At 40.5% G+C, this 22,330-nt stretch overlaps 1 protein-coding gene and 1 long non-coding RNA gene across 3 annotated transcripts; one reads left to right on the top strand and one right to left on the bottom strand.

Moving 5' to 3' along the window:
- Positions 1-13,449: 13,449 nt before the first annotated feature.
- LOC117815289 lies at positions 13,450-18,556 on the bottom strand. Of its 2 annotated transcripts, XR_004631784.1 has the most exons (5): positions 18,511-18,556; positions 18,218-18,380; positions 16,508-16,630; positions 13,650-13,743; positions 13,450-13,531 (listed from the first exon to the last, which is right to left on the bottom strand). It is a non-coding gene; the product is annotated as an uncharacterized LOC117815289 (long non-coding RNA). The 2 variants fall into 2 exon arrangements; XR_004631785.1 differs by lacking the exon at positions 16,508-16,630.
- On the top strand, positions 15,902-20,682 carry krt98 (keratin 98). The gene is made up of 8 exons (XM_034686916.1): positions 15,902-16,642; positions 17,239-17,321; positions 17,456-17,612; positions 18,236-18,397; positions 18,532-18,657; positions 20,077-20,297; positions 20,408-20,418; positions 20,534-20,682. Exons 1-8 carry the CDS (start codon positions 16,304-16,306, stop codon positions 20,632-20,634), a joined length of 1,200 nt encoding a protein of 399 aa, XP_034542807.1. The 5' UTR covers positions 15,902-16,303; the 3' UTR covers positions 20,635-20,682.
- Positions 20,683-22,330: the final 1,648 nt, after the last annotated feature.

Raw genomic sequence — 22,330 nt, 5'->3', positions numbered from 1 at the left:
GGCAAAAATGGATCTCATATGTCTCTACTATCAGACCGGATTTTAGGTGATCTCTGCTTGGACTGTGATTGACACTCATCTGTTTATTTTCATATTTGTTTTTTTTCTGGTGGTGTCTACCAGTCTCTTTATGTAAGTCTTTACTTTCCCCCCGAAGTCTTTGTACTTGTCTATAGGTCTTCATGTTCATTGTTGTTTATGTACAAAATCAATAAAACGTAAATAAAAAAAAAAAAGGAGTGCAGCAGGGTGAGACGTAATTTGCAGTACCACCCACTCAAACTACATTATCCAGCTTGTTACCCAACTAAGGGTAGAGATTTGATGCTGATAACGCTTCCATTGTAACAGTCATCTTGTCAGCCTCTTTCATGGACGTCAAAGTCTCAACATTAGTTTCTTTAACTTTAATAAACCACATCAAACTCAACGTTTCATTCAGGGTTAAGTCCAAACATTCACATTGTTTTCAAGAAATAATTTGTTGGGTGAACTTCCATCAATTTCCATCTAATTAAAATGTTTTCATTTAGCGATACACAATTTTGTTGAACCAACTAATTGTAAATATGTGGAGTGAACATAAAGTATTGACGTTACCATTACTTATTTACAATGTTTGGGTCCAACTTAATTTGTAAAAGTTGTTTCAACATATTTACTAAGGTAGGATCTGACTAAATTGTTTTGGGTCACAATAACTTTTATAATATGATAATGGATAACTTATTATTATTATTATTATTGGGTTTTTTTTTGTAAGTTATATTTTTGGTCTTTTTCGCCATTGTTGACAGGACAGTTGAAGAGAGACAGGAAACGTGGGGAGTAGAGAGTGGGGGAAGACATGCAGGAAATGGTTGACCGGCCGAGAATCAGGCCAGCGGCCCCTGCGACGAGAACCATAGCCTCGTTACGTGGGGCGCTACGACCACTACACCAACAGCGACCCAATTGCAGTCAGTCACAGGCGATCTCTCCCAACTCCCCGTAATGACTCTTCTTTGCCAGAAGCATGCTATTTTTATTCCATACATGAACAGGACATAAATCTTAAACATACATAACGTACATACATTACTTACAGTTTACACACACACACACACACACACACACACACACACACACACACACACACACACACACACACACACACACACACAAGTAAGGTGGTCAAGAATGATCTAACTGTATCCCACAATCTGTTTAACCCCTGATTGAGATGTATTAATGTGGCAGCAGATCGTTCCATCCTGATAAGGTCTACAAACTCTTCTAAGCACGCTACATTGGCTGATGAATAGGGCCTGTCGCATGTTACTGCCACCTTCTGCTCTGGAGAGTTGTTGCAGATGGGATTCCTACCTAAACCCATTAGGTTGTGTTGACATAAAGCAATCTTGTAGTTTTAAGGATTTTGCATGTCGTGTTAAAACTACATGATTTAAAAATGTTTAACCACTAAACATGAATTAATATTATAGAAGCTACATGTTATACTCATGTTGACAAAACAGACACACATGTTGCTTTTTTTGAGTACAGTCTTCTAAAATGCAGGAAATAACAACAGCACCTGCAAAGGTCCTCTTCCCCCGTTAGCATTTTCTTCTCACTCAACCATTCCCGTTGCACGGCAAAAGTCTTGTTGCAGCTTGTGCTTCCTTTCTTTAATTTGGTCGACATGTATCTCACTCAGCTTCTTATTTGTTTTAACATCCCTAGCTAGTTTCTTTCTTTTTTTAAGTTATATTTTTGGAGATTCTACACATTTATTTAAAGAGGCCTTCAGGAACTCTCTCATGAACACTCTTAAACTCACCTGCAGCTGCTTTTAATCCTTTTAATCCTGGACTCCTGTTGCTGCTGTTCTTTATTTGCTCTGTTCTGTCCTGTCATGTTTAACTTGTCTTTTAAGTTTTTTCCCCTGTGTTTGTTTTTATCATTACTGTTAAGCCTGACCCTTTACCCCTCAAAAGGCTGTGCCTTTTGCCAGGTTGTCACTGGAAATAAGAATGTGTTCTTAATGACTTACCTGGTTAAATAAAGGTTGAATAAAATAAAGTTTAAAAAAAGAGGCTGGTGCAATGGAGAGAGCAGGAAACTGGGAGAGAGAGAGAGTGGGGGAAGGACATGCTGGAAAGGGGCCACTGGCTGGAATCGAACCTGGATATATGGGCCCCCAATCTAACCACTCGGCTAATCTGCGCTCCCTCGCTAGTTTCTGTTCAGGTCCCTCCTCTTATCTTCTTTTCTCTGCTGTTGACTGGTAAATGGTAAATGGACTTGTACTTATATAGCGCTTTTCTAGTCTGTCTGACCACTCAAAGTGCTTTTACATACTACTCGTGGCGTTCACCCATTCATACTCATTCACTCACTGATGGTAGAGGCTGCTAATGTAAGGAACCATCAGTATTAGCTGATCTCTCGTTTATACACATTCACACACCGCTGAACAACAGCGGGAGCAACTTTGGGTTCATCGTCTTGCTCAAGGACACTTTGACATGTGACTGCCGGAGCTGGGATCGAACCGCCAACCTTCCGATTAAAAGACGACCGATTCTACCCACTGAGCCACAGCCGACTGCTCAACCACTAACCACTAATCTGAAGTGTTGTGCTCTACAAATGAATCAAAAGTAATATTAAAAACATCCTCCATGTTGTTTTATCATCGCTCTCTGAAACTAGCGTTTTTGCAGCATTGTCAGCAGGAAGAGGTGAAACCATACATTTTATGGACTCCTTTCTGCAGATTGATTCGATATGATGTGTGTGATCTGGTTGTCCCTGATGTTGCTCAATTCATGATTAAATACTGTTGTTTTTGGGTCAATCAGAATCAAGTATTAAACACAGCCTGGTGATTTGTGAGATAGCTGGCTAATGAGTTGTCCTAAGTTTGATAGCAGTGCACATTCCTTTCAGTCATGTTATCAGTGAGGCCTTGGGATCTGCTAGTTAAAAGGTCCTCTCCTTTAGTTCAGCTATATGTTTTGTTTTGTTGAGACAGGTTGCCATGACTTAAATTTTAACAGCTCTGTTGCTTTCTGTCCAGAACTTTCATCAGGTCTATTTTTTAATGTGTTACATACTTTGGTGAATTACAAAAATCATGCAATACAGAAGAATCAGTCAGGTTTATATTGACCTCAAAGCACAGCCGCACAAGGTGTAATATTAAAATAGAAACATAAGATGAAAGTGATGAATACGTTCTGGTTTCCCACAGTGAGTCATCTTGTTTCCAGCTTCTGTTCAATCAGGTACAAACAGAGCTGTATTCATGCAGTAACCTCCAAGCAGCTCATTGCACCACAATAAGGAAAAAGAGGCAGAGCGGTGAACGAGGACGGACTTCTGGGATTGTGTATGTTAACGTGAGCCAACAATAAAGGGTTTGTCTCACTGAGTGGTCTGTTAATCTGTCCAAAGTTTGAGGACGCTCAGTGAAAAACAATATCCACCCTGTGTCCAGAGATGATGATGTTATGATGATCATGCATTACTGTTTAAGTCTGACATTTAACTAGCATCAAATCACAAACATGAAAGAAAAAACAAACACACATTTCAAATCACTGAGGACATAATTAAAGCCTTTCTCTGTACAGTACATCTGATCAGAGCTTCAGCTCATATTTCATTTGAGGATCGACTTGTGTACAAAGACTGTTTCTGTTTTGCTCCATTAAAGTATCGAGCCCAGTACCTCCGGTTTGATGGTAGCAATTTGTTCAATGTTTACAGCGTGGTTGGAGTTGTTGGCTGTCTTTAACTGCTTATTACTGTAGGCTGATTCATACAGCTACTCTTGTGTTTAACCTACAATCTTTAAACAGGTTTCTATTTGGTGGAGAAGTTTGACTTTAAAGTAGCTAACAAGCACTTAATGCAGGAAACTTTTAATCCCAGAGGATATGCAACAAGTTATTTCAACTGTTGCTTAAGAGGTGAAGCAACAATTGAGAAATCTGTCTAATAATTAAAAAGGATTGAGAAACGTTTTGTCCTCTTGCATGCAAACTTAATGGATAACTTTTAAGGATAGGAAATGTTTCTTTACACCCAAGTGTTAGTAAGAAGGTGCCTACTTGAGTTTCCATTACAAAGGTGAGAGTTTTTTAGGTTTGATTATGTTCAATAACCAAACAAGAACAAAACTTTGAAGAGATTAAATTCCAAATCTGTTTTAATCTTCTGCTCACAGATGGACAAAAACAGGAGCAGCTCTGTGCAGAGTTACTAACAATGAATCGCAGATGTGAGCCTGTGGGGAGCAGCACAGCACACGGAGCCTCACCACACCCCTCCACAGGCATTATCACATCCTGCTCAACTATTCAGCAGGCACTAGGTAACAGAAACATCCCAGCATGCAACAGTTTTGGCAGAGGTCCTGGACTGAATCATTGACAGAGCATTTCACCATGAAGTGTGTTGAGAGATGGGCTCACTCTCTCTCTCTATCTCTCTCTCTCTCTCTCTCTCTCTCTGTAGGTGTGTATGTGTTGGTGTGTGTGTAGGTGTGTGTGTCTGGGTGTGGCACAGTGTGACATGTTGGAGTTGATGCACTGTCACACTGTGGGACTAGTTTCTGTAGGCAAAGTTAAACTGTCACTTGTGCACATGAAATTATCCGCTGTGCATATTGACACTGTCGTATCCTTCTATGCAAAGTAACAGGAATCATTAGACCTGTCTCTGCTCAGTCTAATAATACAGATATGTAATAACAGATCTCTTCATGTGCAAATGTTGCTTTTGTTAGAAATTAAAAAGATGAAGTTGTGATGCAAAGGAACAAAGGATGTACTTTAAAAGGACAGTAAAGAAAAACTCTTGAGTCGTAGCTCTGAGCTTGTAACTCTGCTGTTGTTTCATTTTATTTGACCATTAATCTGCTTATAAACTAGTAACAGAATAACAGTGAGGAATACTACATTTTCATTGGACCTGGCCTGTGTAACAGACCTATTTTAATAATTAAGTTGTAAAGTTACCGTCTGGCAGGAGAGACAAACAAACATTGTTTGACTTCAAAAATGCACCACTAAGCATTCTGATTCTGAACCCACCTTTACTTCGAGTAGGTTTTATATTAAGAAACACCCATAAATTAAAAAGATCTCACATAATGTTAAGGTTTCCAACACCCACAGAGGATGAGCCAGGCTGAAGGAGAGAGAGTCTATAATGAGGCTGATAAATCTCTCCGTTGACTCGAGAAATGCAACAGATTATCACACTGCCACACCCTTCATGTTCAACAGATATCAGAGCCGTGGAGGAGAGAGTCACAGCTCGAGGGCACCATCTAGTGGTTGACATCAGTAGAGCTGCTCAGATCCAACGTAAAGTCCGTGCAGGAGGTAAAAGTGAATCACTGTGCCACACCCAAGAGAGCTGTGAAAAGTCAGAGTTGAAGCTGCTGGTGTAGCTAAATGTCTTCCTCTGTAGAGGGACGATAAGACATCAGCAGAGTTAGGAGAGAATGGATCAGAGGAGAAGACTACCCATAATAAATACTGTAAGGTTAACTCACATATTTCAAAAACAGTGCTAAGTATGTGGTTAATGTAACACAGGCAGGTAAAAATGCAACAGTATATTACTGGCATGTTCATCAGTCTAATAGCCTGAAAAGAGTTTCACAGCCTGCTGGTTCTGCATTTCTGACCGAGGTAGGGTCTCTGTGAAAGCAGCAGCTGGAAGAGACTGTGGAGAGGGATCCTTTAAGATGTTCAGGGCCGTAGTCCTCCAGCGGCTCTGGAATATATCCTGGACAGAGGGAAGTGACACTCCAGTTATTCTTCCTGCTGTCCTCTATACCCTCCGCAGGCCCTTCCTGTCTGCCTCCCTGCAGCTGGAGTACTGTGTTGAGATCCAGCAGGTCAACACACTCTCCACTGTCCCCCTTCAGAATGTGGTGGGGAGTGAAGCCTGTTTGGATTTCCTCAGAGAGTACAGTCCCTGTTGAGCCTGTTTCATCAGTCCAGTAGTATTTGCTTGCAAGGAAAAGTCTTCATGATCTGCATTCACTTAGATCATATAACACACCATGTGTTTTTAACTGTGCAAACTTCTGTGTAATCTACAACAAATCTCAATGACAAGATGTATATTAGTTAATGATATAATTACTATATTTGTTTCATTTTATATCGACCACCTGGTCTTTCTTATTCCTAACTCTTTCTTGGTTGCTGTAAAAAGTGAATGGATCCAAAAGCAGAATCAATAAAGTCTATGTTTCCATTTCTTGAGATTTATAAAGTTTAATCTATTCTAATTTTATCTAATCTTTATGTCACAAATATAAAACCAGGTGTTGATTTTCATGTTTCCTCTGTCTGCCTCTCCCTCTGTCAGGCAGTCAAACAGAAGTATGTAGCTTTTAAATGCACACAGTCACACAGGTATTCACACACGACAGCCTCCATGTGAAGGACTGAAGAGAACTAGAATTAAGTAAAAACAACTAAAAATAGAAACAAAAAGCAGTCAGTCTTGTTCTTGGTTGTAGAAAGATGCCTTCAGTCTCCACTCTCTACTCTGTTTAAAGAGAGAAAGTGGGTGTGGAGCAGAGGGCGGTGTTTGCTTGGTCAGGACTAGTCCAGGTGATGTAATGTTCTTTTGAAGGACGGACAGTTTTCCTGAAAACACTGAAGGATAAACTTGACCCAGTTTGTGAGATGAATGTAACGACACACTTGAAGAACGTAAAGACGCTGAAAGTTGCAGTGTTTGATTTCATGGAAGGACTGAATGCTGACTTATTACTCAGAAAGTCTTTTTCGTTTTTGAGGCTGCTTTTAACAAATTTTAAGGAAATCATCTTTCCTGATGTATTGCCATATACTGTATAAATAATGGACGTAGTATCCGTGACGTCACCTGTCTGTTTCTGAAGCACTGTTTTGAGGCCAATCCTCGGCAGCAGCCATATTGGAAATGTTGAACTCAACCTAACGAGGAAAAGACTGAGGTCATTGTATTTGGACAGCCCCAACAGTTCGATGGGAGCACTCTCGGCCCTCTCGCAGCAAATGTTCACTCCTCTGTAAAGAGCCTTGGAGTTCATTTTGACAGAGCCTTCAAATTTAGGAAACAAACCCCTCGTGGTTCAGTCCAGCTTCTTCCAGCTGAGACTCATAGCGAAGGTGAAGGCATATCTCCTCCTAAGGATCTAGAGAGTGTTGTACATGCCTTTATTACGGCTAGGCTTGATTATTGTAATTCTTTGTATGTCGGCTTAGACATGGCGTCTATTCAGCGCCTGCAGCTTGTACAAAATGCGGCAGCTCGCCTCCTGACTGGCAGGAAAAAGAGGGAGCACATCACACCTGTGCTGCGTGCTCTCCACTGGCTCCCAGTCCATCACAGGATTGATTTTAAAGTTGCACTTTTAACATACAAGGCCCTAAATGGATTGGCACCGTCCTACTTGGCTGATCTTCTCCATGCTCACAACCCAACCCAAGCACTGAGGTCAACAAACCAGCTGTTCCTGGATGTGCCTAAAAGTCGCCTTAAAACCCGGGGAGACCGAGCCTTTGCAGCAGACCCCCAAGCTCTGGAATGGCTTGCCACTCCAATTAAGATCGGCCCCAACTGTTGAATGTTTTAAATCTTTGTTGAAGACCCATCTCTTTTCTTTGGCCTTCTCCTCGTGAAGAGGACATTAATATCCTGTTATGTTGTTGTTTATTGTTGTCTTCATATAATTTTTACTTTTTACCTTGTAAAGCACTTTGGCAAACATTGGTTGTTTTAAATGTGCTATATAAATAAAGTTGACTTGACTAACTGCTGTCGAGCAAGTGTGACGTAAAGGCGGGCTTTGAGCCTCCTAGCCAACAGCTACAGAGTTCCCGCCTGTCAATCCAGTCAGCTGTGCCTCTCATAATGGAAAACTCAAATCTTAATATCTTCTAAACTGTAGCTTTATGAAAAAATTCACCCCCCATGCTGATCGAGAAATCAGCTATCCAGACAACACTCATCCTATGGAACCAGGCTGTAAACATGTTTATTTCTGCTGTGAAGATCAACTTTTTTGAATTTTTGTGTTTGTGATTTTCGGTACTTCCGGAGCCAGCCTCAAGCGAACACTTGATGAACTGCAGTTTTTAACACTTCCACATTGGTTTCAATTCTCGCAGCCGGAGGTTGCTGCTTGTTTATCTCTAAATGTTTCAAATAAAAGGAGATGCCGAAGCTCCCTGAGGGACTTTTTCTTTGTGTTGAGTTTGGCGCCCTCTGTGGACAAAGGGCTATCTCTTCTTTCTTTGCTGTTTCTTCCTGTAACATTTATTCCCACAAAGAAATATCATTCTGATTTATTTTAGAAGTCAAATAAATCACAAATTGAGAATCACTGCCTGAATTTAAAAAAAATGTTAACGCATTTTTTTTAATGATGTGTTAAAAGAAAAAAAATGCATCTTGTCTGACACCTACACTGTTAAAATGAAAAGGCTGTGGAAACTCAAAATTTCAAGGCAACTGCCTGCACTAGATTTTTGAGTTTTGAGTCTAACTAGAAATCTTACATTTGAGCCAACTGATCAGTTTTTGTTGAGATAACTTATCATTCATATGTAGTGTCACTTAAAGTTCTGAGTTCTACATACTGGGAAGTGAAATTTGTGCCAACTTATTATTTGTTGTTCAGAAAATGTTCCTTGGTTACTGCACCCTACAGCACCGTTTTCATACTTGCAAGGTAGCTAGCTAATGTTCAAGGCGGCTAACTATTAGTAATGACCATGCCTTATTAAACTAACTAACTAAATAAATGAAAGTTACATTAACCGGCAATAAACTCACCATCAATTGACCTCCTGCACTGTAGAGTTTCAATACAATACTCAAAGAAAATACTCACCTTTAGGGCGATAAAATCCACACAGGACAGGAGAGATGGCGCCACATGTGGGGAATTGAAAGTGTGGAAGACCCCTGTAGATTTGAGTTGGAGACCGTTCCTTACCTGAAGCATACTCTAATAATTTAGCCGAGCCTCAAACCCATAATTTCAAGTTCTGCCAACCTAACTTAGGAAATGAGACCAACTTTACACAAAAAACTTCATACAGATAGTTGAGATAACTACTTTGATGTAGTTTGCAACAAAATGGAAACTTTTTTGTTTACTTAACCTAAAAACATTTCAGGCCAACAATTTTAAGTTTTCATTTTTACAGTGTACCCTGCATCATTGTTATCGGCATTAAAATAACAATAAAGAAGTTATAAACCAGGGTTCCCAAAGTGTGGGTCAAGACCCCCTGGGGGATACACTAATAGAGGGGTCGCTGGATGTCTTCCAGAAGGTTTTTTTCTGTCTAAGTAATCTAAAGTTGCATATTTTACCCATTATTGTAAAAATATATACAAAGAAGTAGTTCAATTTTAAATTAAACTTTGTGAATCAAAATGTTTCATTAGTTTTCTGTCTTTTTTTGCCAGATGACTCCTAAGTTTAAGGTTAGGGTTAGTTCACAGTTATTTAACAAAAGCATAAGTAGCAGCAGATTAATTCATAACAGCACAGGAAACACAGCAACATGTGCTTACAGGTAGGCTAATTTCCTGTAGACCAGCTAAATAAAGAAGCAACATGAAATTACTTCATGGGACAGTGGGGGTCGTGAATCTTTGGCACCTATGTTTTGGAATGAAAAGTTTGGGAACCTCTGTGTGATGAGGTTGGTTTTGCTTGTGTTTGTACGTCCGATAAAGACATCCATGTTCATTTCAGTGTGTTTCATAACCAGATAAAAAAACTCCTCATCACTGCTTTAATGACAGTAACATAAAACTTCCTGGTTCGTATCAGGAGTCAAATTTTCTGTCCACCTTGTCACCGCACATACAAGTTTATACTTCTGTCTTTAATCAGTGATTCTTTGTTACATAGTAAAATACAGATAAAGTATATTTCATGTTCCTAAATTTAAAACTCCTTCATGTATTTTTTTTATGTGGTTTCATTGTTGAAAAGGCAGCTTGGACACCAGAAACTGATTGTCCCTTTACACCCGTGTCCTTGTCCTGGGTCGGCCCATGTTTCTGCTCCAGAGTCTCACAAATAAACTCTGCAACATTCACATCACCTTTCACTGCAGCTTGATTTGATATGACTCATTAGCTTCCCTGTATTAATGTGACTGACCTGTGTGTTACCTCCAGCTCAGCTCATTCCTGTGTGTCATAAACCTCTCAAACACACAGTTACCTTTATAGATAGAAAACAAAAACAGTTTGCACCAGTGTGAGTAAATAAAGGAGTGAAATATCTCACACTCATGCAAACATAGCTCCCACATCAGTTGTCTAAAGGGAAGAACGTGTAGTAACACTAGCTGGTGTCGCTAAAGCCGGCCGAGCAACATTTTTATCTCGAGAGTTTGAGAAACAAAAGAGCATTTTTTTTCCTGTTTAGAGCAGAGAAAGATGATGAAAGAAAGATTAAGATAAGATGGAGAGAGCTGTTTAACGAGCTATTCATGGCAGAACTGGATCGCTGTTAGACCTGTGGGGCCTCAGGGAAGAAGAATGAAGGTGTTTGAACAACACTTGAACAAACGTGTTTGAAGTAAAATGAGAAAGATCTGTGAAAGTGATCAAAAACCTTTAAAAGACAGAAGACCTCATGTTGACCTGGTTTAACACAGACAACATGATTTTTTCCTTTTTCACAGAGGCCATGTAAACACATCATACCAGGAAAACTGAAAGGGTGACCAACATTAAACCCTGTGTCATGTATACTGGTTTACCCTGATACTGAAGTAGACTAAAGATGTCATTATCACATTAAACTGTCTGCTAATGGAAAACCACTCTCTGAGTGTGTGTTCACAACTGTCATGAGTATTTTAAGTGCCAAAGTCTTATTTTCAGCATTATATTTGATTTTGCACCTATAAGTACTTACAATAACTCAACAGTGTTTATGTTCTGCCTGTTGAGTCTCAGTGTTTTAATCCTTATTGTGTATTTGAAACAGAGAAACCTATGAATCATCAATCAATCTTTATTTGTATAACGCCAAATCACAATAAACACTCTCTCAAAGACGCTTTCCAAACAGAGCAGGTCTAGACCTTACTCTATGTTCAATTATTAACAAAGACCCAACATCAAGACAGGGTAAGATCCAGTCCCATCTTACAGACAGGACTCAGTCTGATTTCATCTTAATCCACCATGAGCAGAGCACTTTGCAGTATTTAGCAAGTTACACAAAGGACAAACTTCCTTTAACAGGCAGAAACCTCCAGCAGGACCAGACTCATGTTAGACACACATCTGCTGAGACCATGCTGGGGTTGGAAAGAGGGATAGAGAAGAATAAGAGAAAGAGAGATGGTAGTGGTGAGACGGAGAGTAGTAGTTATTGCCGCTTGAGTCTGGCACGTCCACAGCAGCAGGCCGTCTGAAGTGAGTGATAGGCAGAGAGAGGGGTGGGATAGGATCCCAGTGTGTCAGTGTGTCAGTTCCCCTGGCAGTCTCAGCCTAAAGCAGCATAACTAAGATCTGGTCCAAACCTGAGCCAGCTCTAACTATAAGCTTTCTCATAAAGAATAATTTTAAGCCTACTCTTAAAAGTAGAGACCCTAACTGGTAGACGATTCCTAAGGAGAGGTGCCTGATAATTGAGGGTTCTACCTCCCATACTACTTTTACAGAAAAGCCAAGTAGTTCAAAAAGGCTCCTATATAAATAATTTGACTACCGTTCATGTCAGCAGAGTAAAATGCATGTCATGAGCCTCTGATATTAGTTTACAAAGTTTCAGTACTCAGACCGACTGACATTCTCCAGACACAATCTAACAATCAGTCACCAACTTTTTCAGGGCGTCACTGTGCTTATCAGCGTGCCCACTGACTGAAGACATGCTGAGATGATGATAGAGGAGCTCAGCTGTGTTGTTCAAAGGAAATGACAACTGTGAGGTGATCGTTTTCTACTGTCATGGGGAAGTGCTTTTGTTATGAGAAGGCATCTATGATAACATGTAACTGGTTGGTACATTTGAAACAAGTTGAAGTCATACCTATAGAAGCTAATAGAGATTATAACTAATGGTTTTACAGTATTATAACACACACGGTCAACTAAATGGCTTACTCTCCTGGTTCCCAGAGTTAATTCTGAGCTGGGAAGATCTGCTTTTGGCTTTTTTGTACCCTCTGCGTGGAACTCACTTCGAAGCACTATAAAAATGAATGCATTGGTTTCTTTTAGTTATTTCAAATCATTAGTTTTAAACATTTTAACCTCTGATTGCACCTGTTTTAACTGACTTTGTGTTAACATTACTTTTCAATGGTTTTAACATTACTTTTTAATAGTTGTCTGTTTTTAATTGATCATTATTTTAAGGTTTTATCTTTTATTTGCTTGTCATGCATTTTAATTTTTTTCTTTTACATGCTCGACATCATTGTAAATGAGGGCTTTGCTCTCTGATTTTTGAGTTTAAATAAAGATAATTATTTTCATTGCTCTACATTGAATGTAGGCCTGTGACTGGTGGGATTAGAGTTTCATCAGAGAAATAGGTTTGTACAATCAAAAACCTGCCAGTATTGTAATGAGAAGGACTCTCACAGACTGAAACCGACTTTAAGTTTCTTTGTTGTTTGAAAGATCTTTCACCATCTTTGAGTTTATCTCTCTTTAAAGATAAAAAAATAAATTACTTAACTCTCCTGTTATGTTGTGGGTCAAATTGACCGTTTTTAAAGTCTATTTTAGGCAATATATGCCTTCGTAACCAGCTAATTGCAGGTTAAAATCTGGGCAGCATGTGAAAGAAGAGGAGTCGTGTTAATTTATCAACATCACTTCATAAAAATAAAAAAATAAAACATTTAAAATAAAAGAAACAAAAATCTTTGTCATGCAAAACTATTGAATTTATATTTAGGGCTTTCCAGTATACATTAAAAAAGTTTTAACATGAATTTTCATGTAAAATGAGTGAGTTATCCTCACTGAACCATGATCTGTTAGAATTAAAGAACACTAATGGACCAAATCTGGATTTAAATGGTCAGTAATGGAGTTAAAAACTAGATTTAAAAAATGTGGATTGGGATTTTTTGGGGTTCTGACACTTTTGGATAATTGAATATGTCCCGGGTCAAATTGACCCAGGAAAATTATTGCTGTTCCAGAGGAATAAACATAACAGGAGGGTTAAAGTGTCCACAGCATTAAAAACTTCAGGTTCCAATTTCCTTTAGCAACTTAGTTCTGCAGCTGTTATCTTTCTATATAATATGGAAAGCATGTTTAAAAAGCACAGATAACTGAGCAGTATGTTAACAGATTCTCCAGGTTGCTTGCATGAGTAGTCTGTGTTGAACATATGATCATACAAAAACACAAGTCAAACGAGACGATCAGAGACATGATTTATTGCTTCTGCATTGATCTTTTTTAACGCCTGAAACCACAGCTTCAGGGTACGTGTCTGAAGTGATTATCAGCGTGCTGCTCAGCCCTTTAAAAAAAAAAATTAACATAAGGATTTTTTGTTTAAATAAGACAACTTAGGCATTTACAGGAGATATCAGATAAGTGGTAAGAGGTTTAGCTTTCCACGCAGAAAATGTACTCACAGGGGCTTTAAGTGAATACAGCCACCATGATGAAGTCTCGAAGCTGTATCTAGAGCCAGAACTGGGGCAAATTCGGACCATGCAGAGGGTAGATCTGGAAAGTAGTGATGAGTTAACAAATGTTGCATTTATGAAGGTCCACAGCTGATGACTAAAATATTTCACTGTCATACTGAACACAACATGATACCTCAGTAACTTTAGTTATTGCTGACTGGAGTTAATTCAAGAGAGGAAGCTAAGAGAACGTGTCAAATACAAGCGGCAATCTCCGGTTGTGAGAATTGAAGCCAATGCTGAAGTGTTAAAAACTGCAGTTCTGAGGTTGCTGGTTCGACTCCTGGCCGTGACCATGTCTTGCATGTCTTACCCCACTCTCTACTCCCAGCATTTCCTGTCACTCTTCAGCTGTCCTATCATAAAGGCACAAAAGCCCCCCCAAAAAACAAAACAAAACAAAACCGAAGTTCATCGAGTGTCCACTTGAGGCTGGCTCCAGAAGTACCGGAAACCGCATACACGCCAATTCAAAAAAGCCGATCTTTACAGCAGAAATAAACATGTTTACAGCCTGGTACAAAAGACAAGTGTAGTCTGGATAGCTCATTTATCGATCGGCACACACTGTACAGGGTGTGAATTTTTTCATAAAGCTACAGTTTAGAAGATATCATGATTTGAGTTTTTCATTATGCGAGGCACAGCTGACTTGATTGACAGGCGGGAACACTGTAGCTGTTGGCTAGGATGCTCAAAGCCCGCCTCTTTACGTCACACTTGCTCGACAGCAGTTATGTTGAGTTCAACATTTCCAATATGGCTGCTGCTGACGATTGGCCTGAAAACAGCGCTTCAGAAACAGATGGTGACGTCACAGATACTACGTCCATTATTTATACAGGCTATAGTCAAGTACAGATGTTGGTTACTGTAATGAACTGGGTTACTCATCAACACCACTACAGACTGCCACCTTCACTGTCAAGAAAATCTAACAACAACCCAGACTAATGTGCTCTGGCTAACGAATTATCATTGTATGTCAACCAGAGCTAACAAGCTCTCCTTAGTGTTGTAATGTGTCTGCTATCTAAATTGCAAGATTCAAAACTAAAATATGAAGTTTGTTTTAGTTTGCAAGTGACATATCAGCCTCCTAGGACTTATTACCAGACCCTTATTCTATGTCTTTTTTTATAATAAGCCAGCTTGACTGCTCTTACCTCCACTGACTTCTCCCACCATGTTTCAAAATTTTGAAAAATCATAGTATCCCTGCTTTACGGGGAGAGGAATGATCTTCTACTAAGATTGACACCTTTTTTTGAACTTGTGCTCAATTTCTGCAGTTTAGTCTCTGCTTGTATCTCTTTGCTGATCCTACATCACACACACACATATATCATATACTGTATGCTCTGATTATTGCCTTTTGATGACTCACCTCCATCTACCTCCTCATTCTAACTGTACTGTGTAGCACAAACAGTTTAACTGTCAGTAAAAATGTACAAACATGCTCCACTTGTCTGCATGCTTTGAATTCTTTCATCTTGACAGACGTTTAAAATATGTCTGCTTCTCTGATCGTCTGATTTACTTTTTTGCAGATGAGGTAAAGGCATCAGAATTAAACAATTAAAATGAGAAACTTTCATGTCACCAGATAAAAAGTACTGTCAGACACTTTAAATAAAACAAAACTTTAGATGCTGCATTAAAAGGCACATTCACCCTTAATAACTTCATACCACCATCAACTTAGACTGCTGCAGGTCATCAGCCTCAAAACACAATACCTACTATAGTGACCCAAGTTTGACTGAATATATAATATCTGGATGGGGACTTCATATTTAATTCAACTCTGATGATCTGATGTATCTTGTAAAAACAATCACTTAACCATGTTTTCTGTTCACTCTCCTTCTTCTTGCATCTCTGAATAAGTAGCATCTTTTAAGTCGAGTGCGTAAAAAACACTTGATTAAGAAAATGCCATGTCTTTGTTGATACTTATAAGTTGTATAACTCTTCATTAACTCAATTTTGAACATGTTGCCCGAACCCTTGGGTGACAAAAATAACCAAAGCTATCTAAGAAATGTCTTGTGTTAGACCTTTGGCCCCAGGTTTCACTGAGGTGAAATTGTTGCTTGTATGTGCCATTTCTGTCACTGCTGTGAGTGAAAATTTTACAAGATAGTTGCACACAGCACTTTCTCCATCATGATTGCTTTATTAGCATTTTTATATTTGAAGTTATACAGTATGTATTTGTCTCTCTAAACCTGCTGTTGGGAAACTAAACTAAGAATGCTGAAGTTGAAATCTGTGAAAGGTTGAGGAATCCTGAGAAAAGAGTTGTAGAGTATTTGAGGAATGCCCTTTCTTTGATAAACCATAAAATGTGGAGTCACAAGTTCTACCTGAAAAAAGGTGGGTGAACCCCTACCACGCCCGTGCTGATGGAGAGATTGCATATAGGGGTAGGGGGGAAACCTGCTGGCCGCATTCTTCTCTTTCAACTGCTCCTCCTGGCCCATCCCACTCAGCTCTGTGTGGTGACTATATAAACAAGGAGGCCAAACTGAAGCCTACAACTGCAGACCAACTCCAGTGATCCAACTTGATCAACATCCAGACCTCCCAGCATGTCTTTCAGCAGCAAATCCTACGGTCAGAAGACCATGAGTGTCTACGGTGGAGCAGGCGGCCATGGCACCCGCATCTCATCCTCCCAGATGAACTATGCAAACTCTCCCAGAGGCTTCAACCTCTCTGATGGCCTGGACCTCCACGTTGGGGCCAACGAGAAGGCCACCATGCAGAACCTGAATGACCGTCTGGCCTCCTACCTGGAGAAGGTGCGCACTCTGGAGAAGGAGAACGACCGCCTGGACAAGCAAATCAGAGACTGGTACCAAACCAGAACCGTCATCAGCCACGACTACACCCGTTACTTCGTCATCATTGATGACCTGAAGGACAAGGTAAGACAAGAAGACATATCTGGTTTATTTCTGTCTTAAACCTTCATAGTGAGTGTGTAGGGGTGAGTTGGTTTGGATTGAACGAGGGGATTTGAAAGTTTAAATATGAATTAGAGAGCTAGAAAACCCAAGAGGAAGTAGGCTATCTCACCAAGAAGTGCATACCACAAACACAGAGCGTAAGATGCTTATTGTCATAACTGTCATACCAGATCCATTCCTCTCATTACTGCGCATCACATTTTGCTGTTGCTGTTGGCTGCTGCAGTGATAATCACATCAGGGTACCTTATAGATTTGCATAAGAGCCTGTCTACACATCAAGTAACACAGTTTTACAGAACGTGAAATGAGCTGCTCTGTGTTTTTTCCTGTCAAACACATACAACTAAGCTCTATGTCATTTGGGGCAAACCTGTTAGATATATTTTATAGCTTGTAAATGTCTGAAAGAGTGTATTCATTGTTCTACTGTGAAACATGAATCCTGAGTACATTTGTTACAGCTCCTTAAAAAACGAAACCATAAGAGTCCTGTTAACTGTTAAACCCTTTTTGCTAACTTGTCTCAATGTTTTGTTTTTCTCCCCCCTCAGATCCGTATTGCCTCTCGGCTCAATGCCAAGACAGTCCTGGACATCGACAACGCCAAACTGGCTGCTGATGATTTCAAAATGAAGTAGGTGTATTCTTCGTGTCCTTACACTCCTGCTCCTCTCTGTTCTGTCACATAACTGACACTTTAAAGGCACTCTGAAATGTGAAATCATGTCTAAATGACACCCACTAAAAAAAACACTGTGATCTACTCAGATATGAGAACGAGCTGGCCATGAGGATGGCTGTGGAGGCTGACATTGCTGGACTGAAGAGGGTGCTGGATGAGCTGAACCTGGCCAGGATGGACCTGGAGAGCCAGTATGAGTCCCTGAAGGATGAGCTCATCATGCTGAAGAGGAACCATGAGGAGGTGGGGAGTGAAAAAAGCTGCACCCAGTTTACACATGCAAGATTTGTTGATGACAGTTTGATAGGAGCTAAACTATCGACTTAACATCTGTCAACACCTCTCATACACTCCCACACTCAGGCCAACACCCGCTCTGTGTGTGTACATAACCTGAAAATATGTTACTACGGTTGTGATTAATCAAACTCATCATCCATCATTTCAGCAGCAGAGAGTTACACACTGCAGCTATTGACTGTGGGACAGAGATGTCATCATTCATTACAGCCGTCTATTGTGGCCTGATCTGCTTGTTATTTGCACCAACATGCCCTCTGCTTCACCGCTGATAACACGGAGGAAATCCAATGTTAGGTTAACGTTTTTGTAAACAGGTCTGCCGCCCTCTCCCTTTTCAACAGAACTGCCCCTCTCCCCTCTGCACACTTCCTCCTATTCTTCTTCCATTAAGCCTCCATTAGCTCATGGTTACTGTTTGTCTTAACTCTCCTTCACACACACATATATACAAAAGGATGCAACACCTTTGGCAAAGGAGCTCTGAGAAGTGATCAAATATACATGAGTCATTTAATGAAGTTTGCCTGCTGACTGACTGGACTGACCTCTTTGAACCCCTGCAGGAGTTGGTTCTGCTGAGGAGCCAGATGGGCGGACAGGTCAATGTGGCTGTTGATGCTTCTCCCTCTGTAGACCTGAACAAGGTGATGGCAGAGATCAGGGAACACTACGAAGGCGCCATCGGCAAGAACCGCAAAGAACTGGAGGCTTGGTACCAGAACAAGGTGAAAAGATACAACTTAGAGGAGCACAGGCGACCTTTAGAGGGTTAAATAAACCATATTTATCGTGATGCTGTGTCAGTCATCTGCTGTAAATCCCTGGGGGAACAACTCACACTGTTTTATGATCCACACAGATCTCAGCAGTTGAGCAGGAAGTGGTCACACACACAGAAGTCCTGACGACGTCCCGCACAGAAATCAAGGACCTGAAGAGCACCCTCCAGAGGCTTCAGATTGAACTCCAGTCCCATCTGAGTATGGTATGTCATCATTCAGCTACTTCATTTACATGTTTTCAACTATGCCTACTGTCATTAAATCTGAAAGTTAGAGAAGTGGGGTAGCAGTCCATACCTTACATGAAGCTACAGCTACTTAGCTTAATATTAGCTTATTATAGTAGTTAGCATAAAGAGTACCATACATTTATTAAATCCTTGCACAAAGATTGCACAGCTCCAAGAAGTTACTGTGCCTTGCAAAGAAATACATGAAGACATAACCCCCATAACTCGGCTCCTTTGGAAGTTGAGCTTTAAAAATGCAGATTTTGTACTTTTGGGTTAAACCCATAGACTGTATAAAATATGGAGGTAGTATCTGTGACGTCACCCATCTGTTTCTGAAGAGCTGTTTTGAGGCCAATCGGCGGCGGCAGCGAAATTGCTGCTGTGGAGCCAGTGTGACGTAAAGAGGCAGAGTTTGAGCCTCCTAGCCAACAGCTACAGTGTTCCCGCAGTCAGCTGTGCCTCTCATTGGAAGACTAGTAATCTCAATATCTTTGAAATTGCTGGGTTAGACAAAAAATTCACCCCCCTCACAGTGAGAGGACATCAAGAAATGAGCTACCCAGACTAAACTCATCTTTTGTACCAGGCTGTAAACATGTTTATTTCTACTTTAAAGATCACTTTTTTCCCATTCATGTGTATGTGACTTCCGGTACTTCTGGAGCCAGCCTTTAAGCAGATCCTTGATGAACTGCAGTTTTTAGCACTTCCGCAATGGACTCATATTTTTAGACCAGAGGTTGCTGCTTAGTTGAACCAGGCGAGGTCTTTCACTATTTCCAGTCTTAATGCTATGCTAAGTGGCTACTGAATGTAGCTTCAAGTTGAGAATATGTGAGTGGCATCAATTCGTACCAAACGGGCAAGAAAGCAAATAGAGCTACACAACGAACACTTCAAGCTGCTGTTGGTAGGAATGGTGTAGAAAATGTTGATTTTTTTCTGCTGGATTTGGAGAAAAGGTCATAATACCCATCGGTACTCATCAGTAAGTGGAGTAATTTGAGACTATTGCGAAATCTCTGCGTTTTCCAATGTCTTTGTATCAAGCAATGTTATTATTACCCTTGTCCCGTTATGACGGACCAATCATAGCTAATCTCCAATCCTCCGTCCTGATTGGTTAAGGGGCAGCCCCTATACGTTCTCCGATTGGTTATTAGTCTGGCCCTATCATGACTGCACACGCCAATCTGTGTTGGGGGGCTAAGAGGAAATCTGGTTGGGAGGGATAGTGTTGACATTCAATGTCCCTCTCTCTGAACAGATGTTTACTCTGAGACTACCAACAGCAGATTTAAAAGGCTTGCATCAGATGTTACAGGAAGACCTCTTGAGTTTCAATCACTGACCTTCTTACCTAACAACTTTGCCCTCTAACCACAACAGAAAGCATCCCTGGAAGGCACTCTTGCGGAGACTCAAGCCCGCTACTCTGCACAGCTGACAAGCCTTCAGAGCATGGTCACAAGCCTGGAGGCTCAGCTGTCCCAGCTCCACTCCAACATCGCTAGTAACAAACAGGAGTATGACATGCTGCTGGACCTCAAGACCAGGCTGGAGATGGAGATCGCAGAGTACAGGAGGCTGCTGGATGGGGAGGATGAGAGGTGAAACCTGACAGAGTCAACCTGAAAACACACAATTCAAACATAAAAGTGCTCCAGACTAATGTTTTTCTTCTTTCTTTCTCTTTTCATCTTGTTCTTACCCATTACAGTACAAAACAAGGTAAGATACAACTCATATGCGTCTCTTGATCATTGAATTACCACTCAAGTTTGAAGTAGCTTAAAGAACTTTGATGTGATATCCTCATGACTGTTGTTTCTTTCTCTTTTCTCAGTGGTCACAAAGGTCATCACAGTGGTGCAGACAGTTGTGGATGGAAAGGTGGTGGAGAGCAGCCAGACTGTTGACGTGGATGTGGATGAGATTGAGTCATAACTCGCTATAAACAGCAAAAATCAATAAAGATCATGCAGTTGGCCCTAACTTTCTTGTCTGGTGTTCCTTTGTGATGTAAATGTCCATGTTTTTTGATCATCCTGATCATCCAATGAATAATCAATGATCTGTGCAGCACAAACAGTCATGGTGGCAGATCATAGACTGTATAAAATATGGACGTAAGATCCGTGACGTCACCCACCTGTTTTTGAAGCGCTGTCTTGAGGCCGATCGGCGGCGGCAGCCATATTGGAAATGTTGAACTCAACCTAACTGCTGTCGTACGATTGTGGCGTAAAGAGGCGGGCTTTGAGCCTCCTAGCCAACAGCTACAGTGTTCCCACCTGTTAATCAAGTCAGCTGTGCCTCTCATTGGAAGACTCGTAATCTCAATATCTTCGAAAATACCAAATTAGAAAAATATCCACCCCCCGTACAGTGTGTGCCGAAATGAGCTATCCAGACTACACTTGTCTCTTGTACCAGGCTGTAAACATGTTTATTTCTGCTGTAAAAATCGTCTTTTTCCCATTCATGTGTATGTGACTTCTGGTACTTCCGGAGCCAGCCTCAAGCGGATCCTCGATGAACTGCAGTTTTTAGCACTTCCACATTGGACTCATATTTTTAGACCGGAGGTTGCCGCTTGTGGCAGATAGTTGAAACGTAGCTATGCTCTCTTAAAGCCCCAGTGCTCAATGTTTAACAGATCAAAAACATTCGGTGAGAGCAGTGAAACTTAGAAGATGCTTGATTCTGCCCTTTGTGCCCATTCATTGCAAAATGGGGTTCATGCTATGGTGTGCCCTGCTGCTATACAACACAAGTTTCGCAAATGATCTCTCAAACTGAAAAATATAGAAGACAAAGTCAAAACAGGGCCAAGTACAAAATGAGACACCAGATGGTAAAGAACATTTCATATCAAAAGAGCCAGCTAATAATGCATTAACAAAATGGATACAGCTCAAATGGGATTACACAGTTGACTGTGTCTGCCACATGCAAAGGTGTTGGCTGACATGTCTGCCAAAACAGCTGCTCTATTATCTGTCAGCAAATTAAAGAGTTCCTCTGCCTCCGGGAAAAAGAGCATTAAGGGAGATGGATTAAGTGTGGCATGTTAAGCTTCCAGCTAATTTGTCACAGCGTTTTATATTAATATTGCTTCTGTAGCACGTAGGAAAGTAAATCTTGGAGCAAAGTAATGTTTGATGTGGCTTTAAGAGACCTGTCCGAGCATGCAATGGGTTAAAGGGAGCTAATTGAAGTGAGCTTGACATGATGCCAGTCCAGAGAGTCTTGCATTAAAATGTTCAAGTGAACAGAGTTAAACCTGGAGTCATCCCTGTGCATTGTAGGTATAGTTGCACTCCTTCATGTTTTCAAAACTATTTATCCAAGACATACTTTGCAAAGTATGGATGCTGTTTTTCAACTCTTGCTTTGCCTTATTGCCTTATTTTTTGCCCATATTTCCTCTGCTTGCCTCATGATGTCTTTTATTAAATTAATTTGATAATAAAAAAGTCTCATCTTTATTTTAGATCAAGACTTTGTATGGCAAGAAAAGATAGAGCTTTAATAGCTTTGATAGCTTATCTTTTCTGATTTAACTCTAAACAGAGGTTATGCACTGATCAGCCAGAGAAATGGTGTCTCACACTTGCCAGAAAGCTATAAGCAACTCACA

The sequence above is a fragment of the Notolabrus celidotus genome, chromosome 7 (genome assembly GCF_009762535.1).
Source record: "Notolabrus celidotus isolate fNotCel1 chromosome 7, fNotCel1.pri, whole genome shotgun sequence".
In the NCBI taxonomy this organism is placed as follows: Eukaryota; Metazoa; Chordata; class Actinopteri; order Labriformes; family Labridae; genus Notolabrus; species Notolabrus celidotus.
The sequence above is the reverse complement of the archived record's forward strand: the minus strand, read 5'-3'. Positions and strand labels throughout refer to the sequence as shown.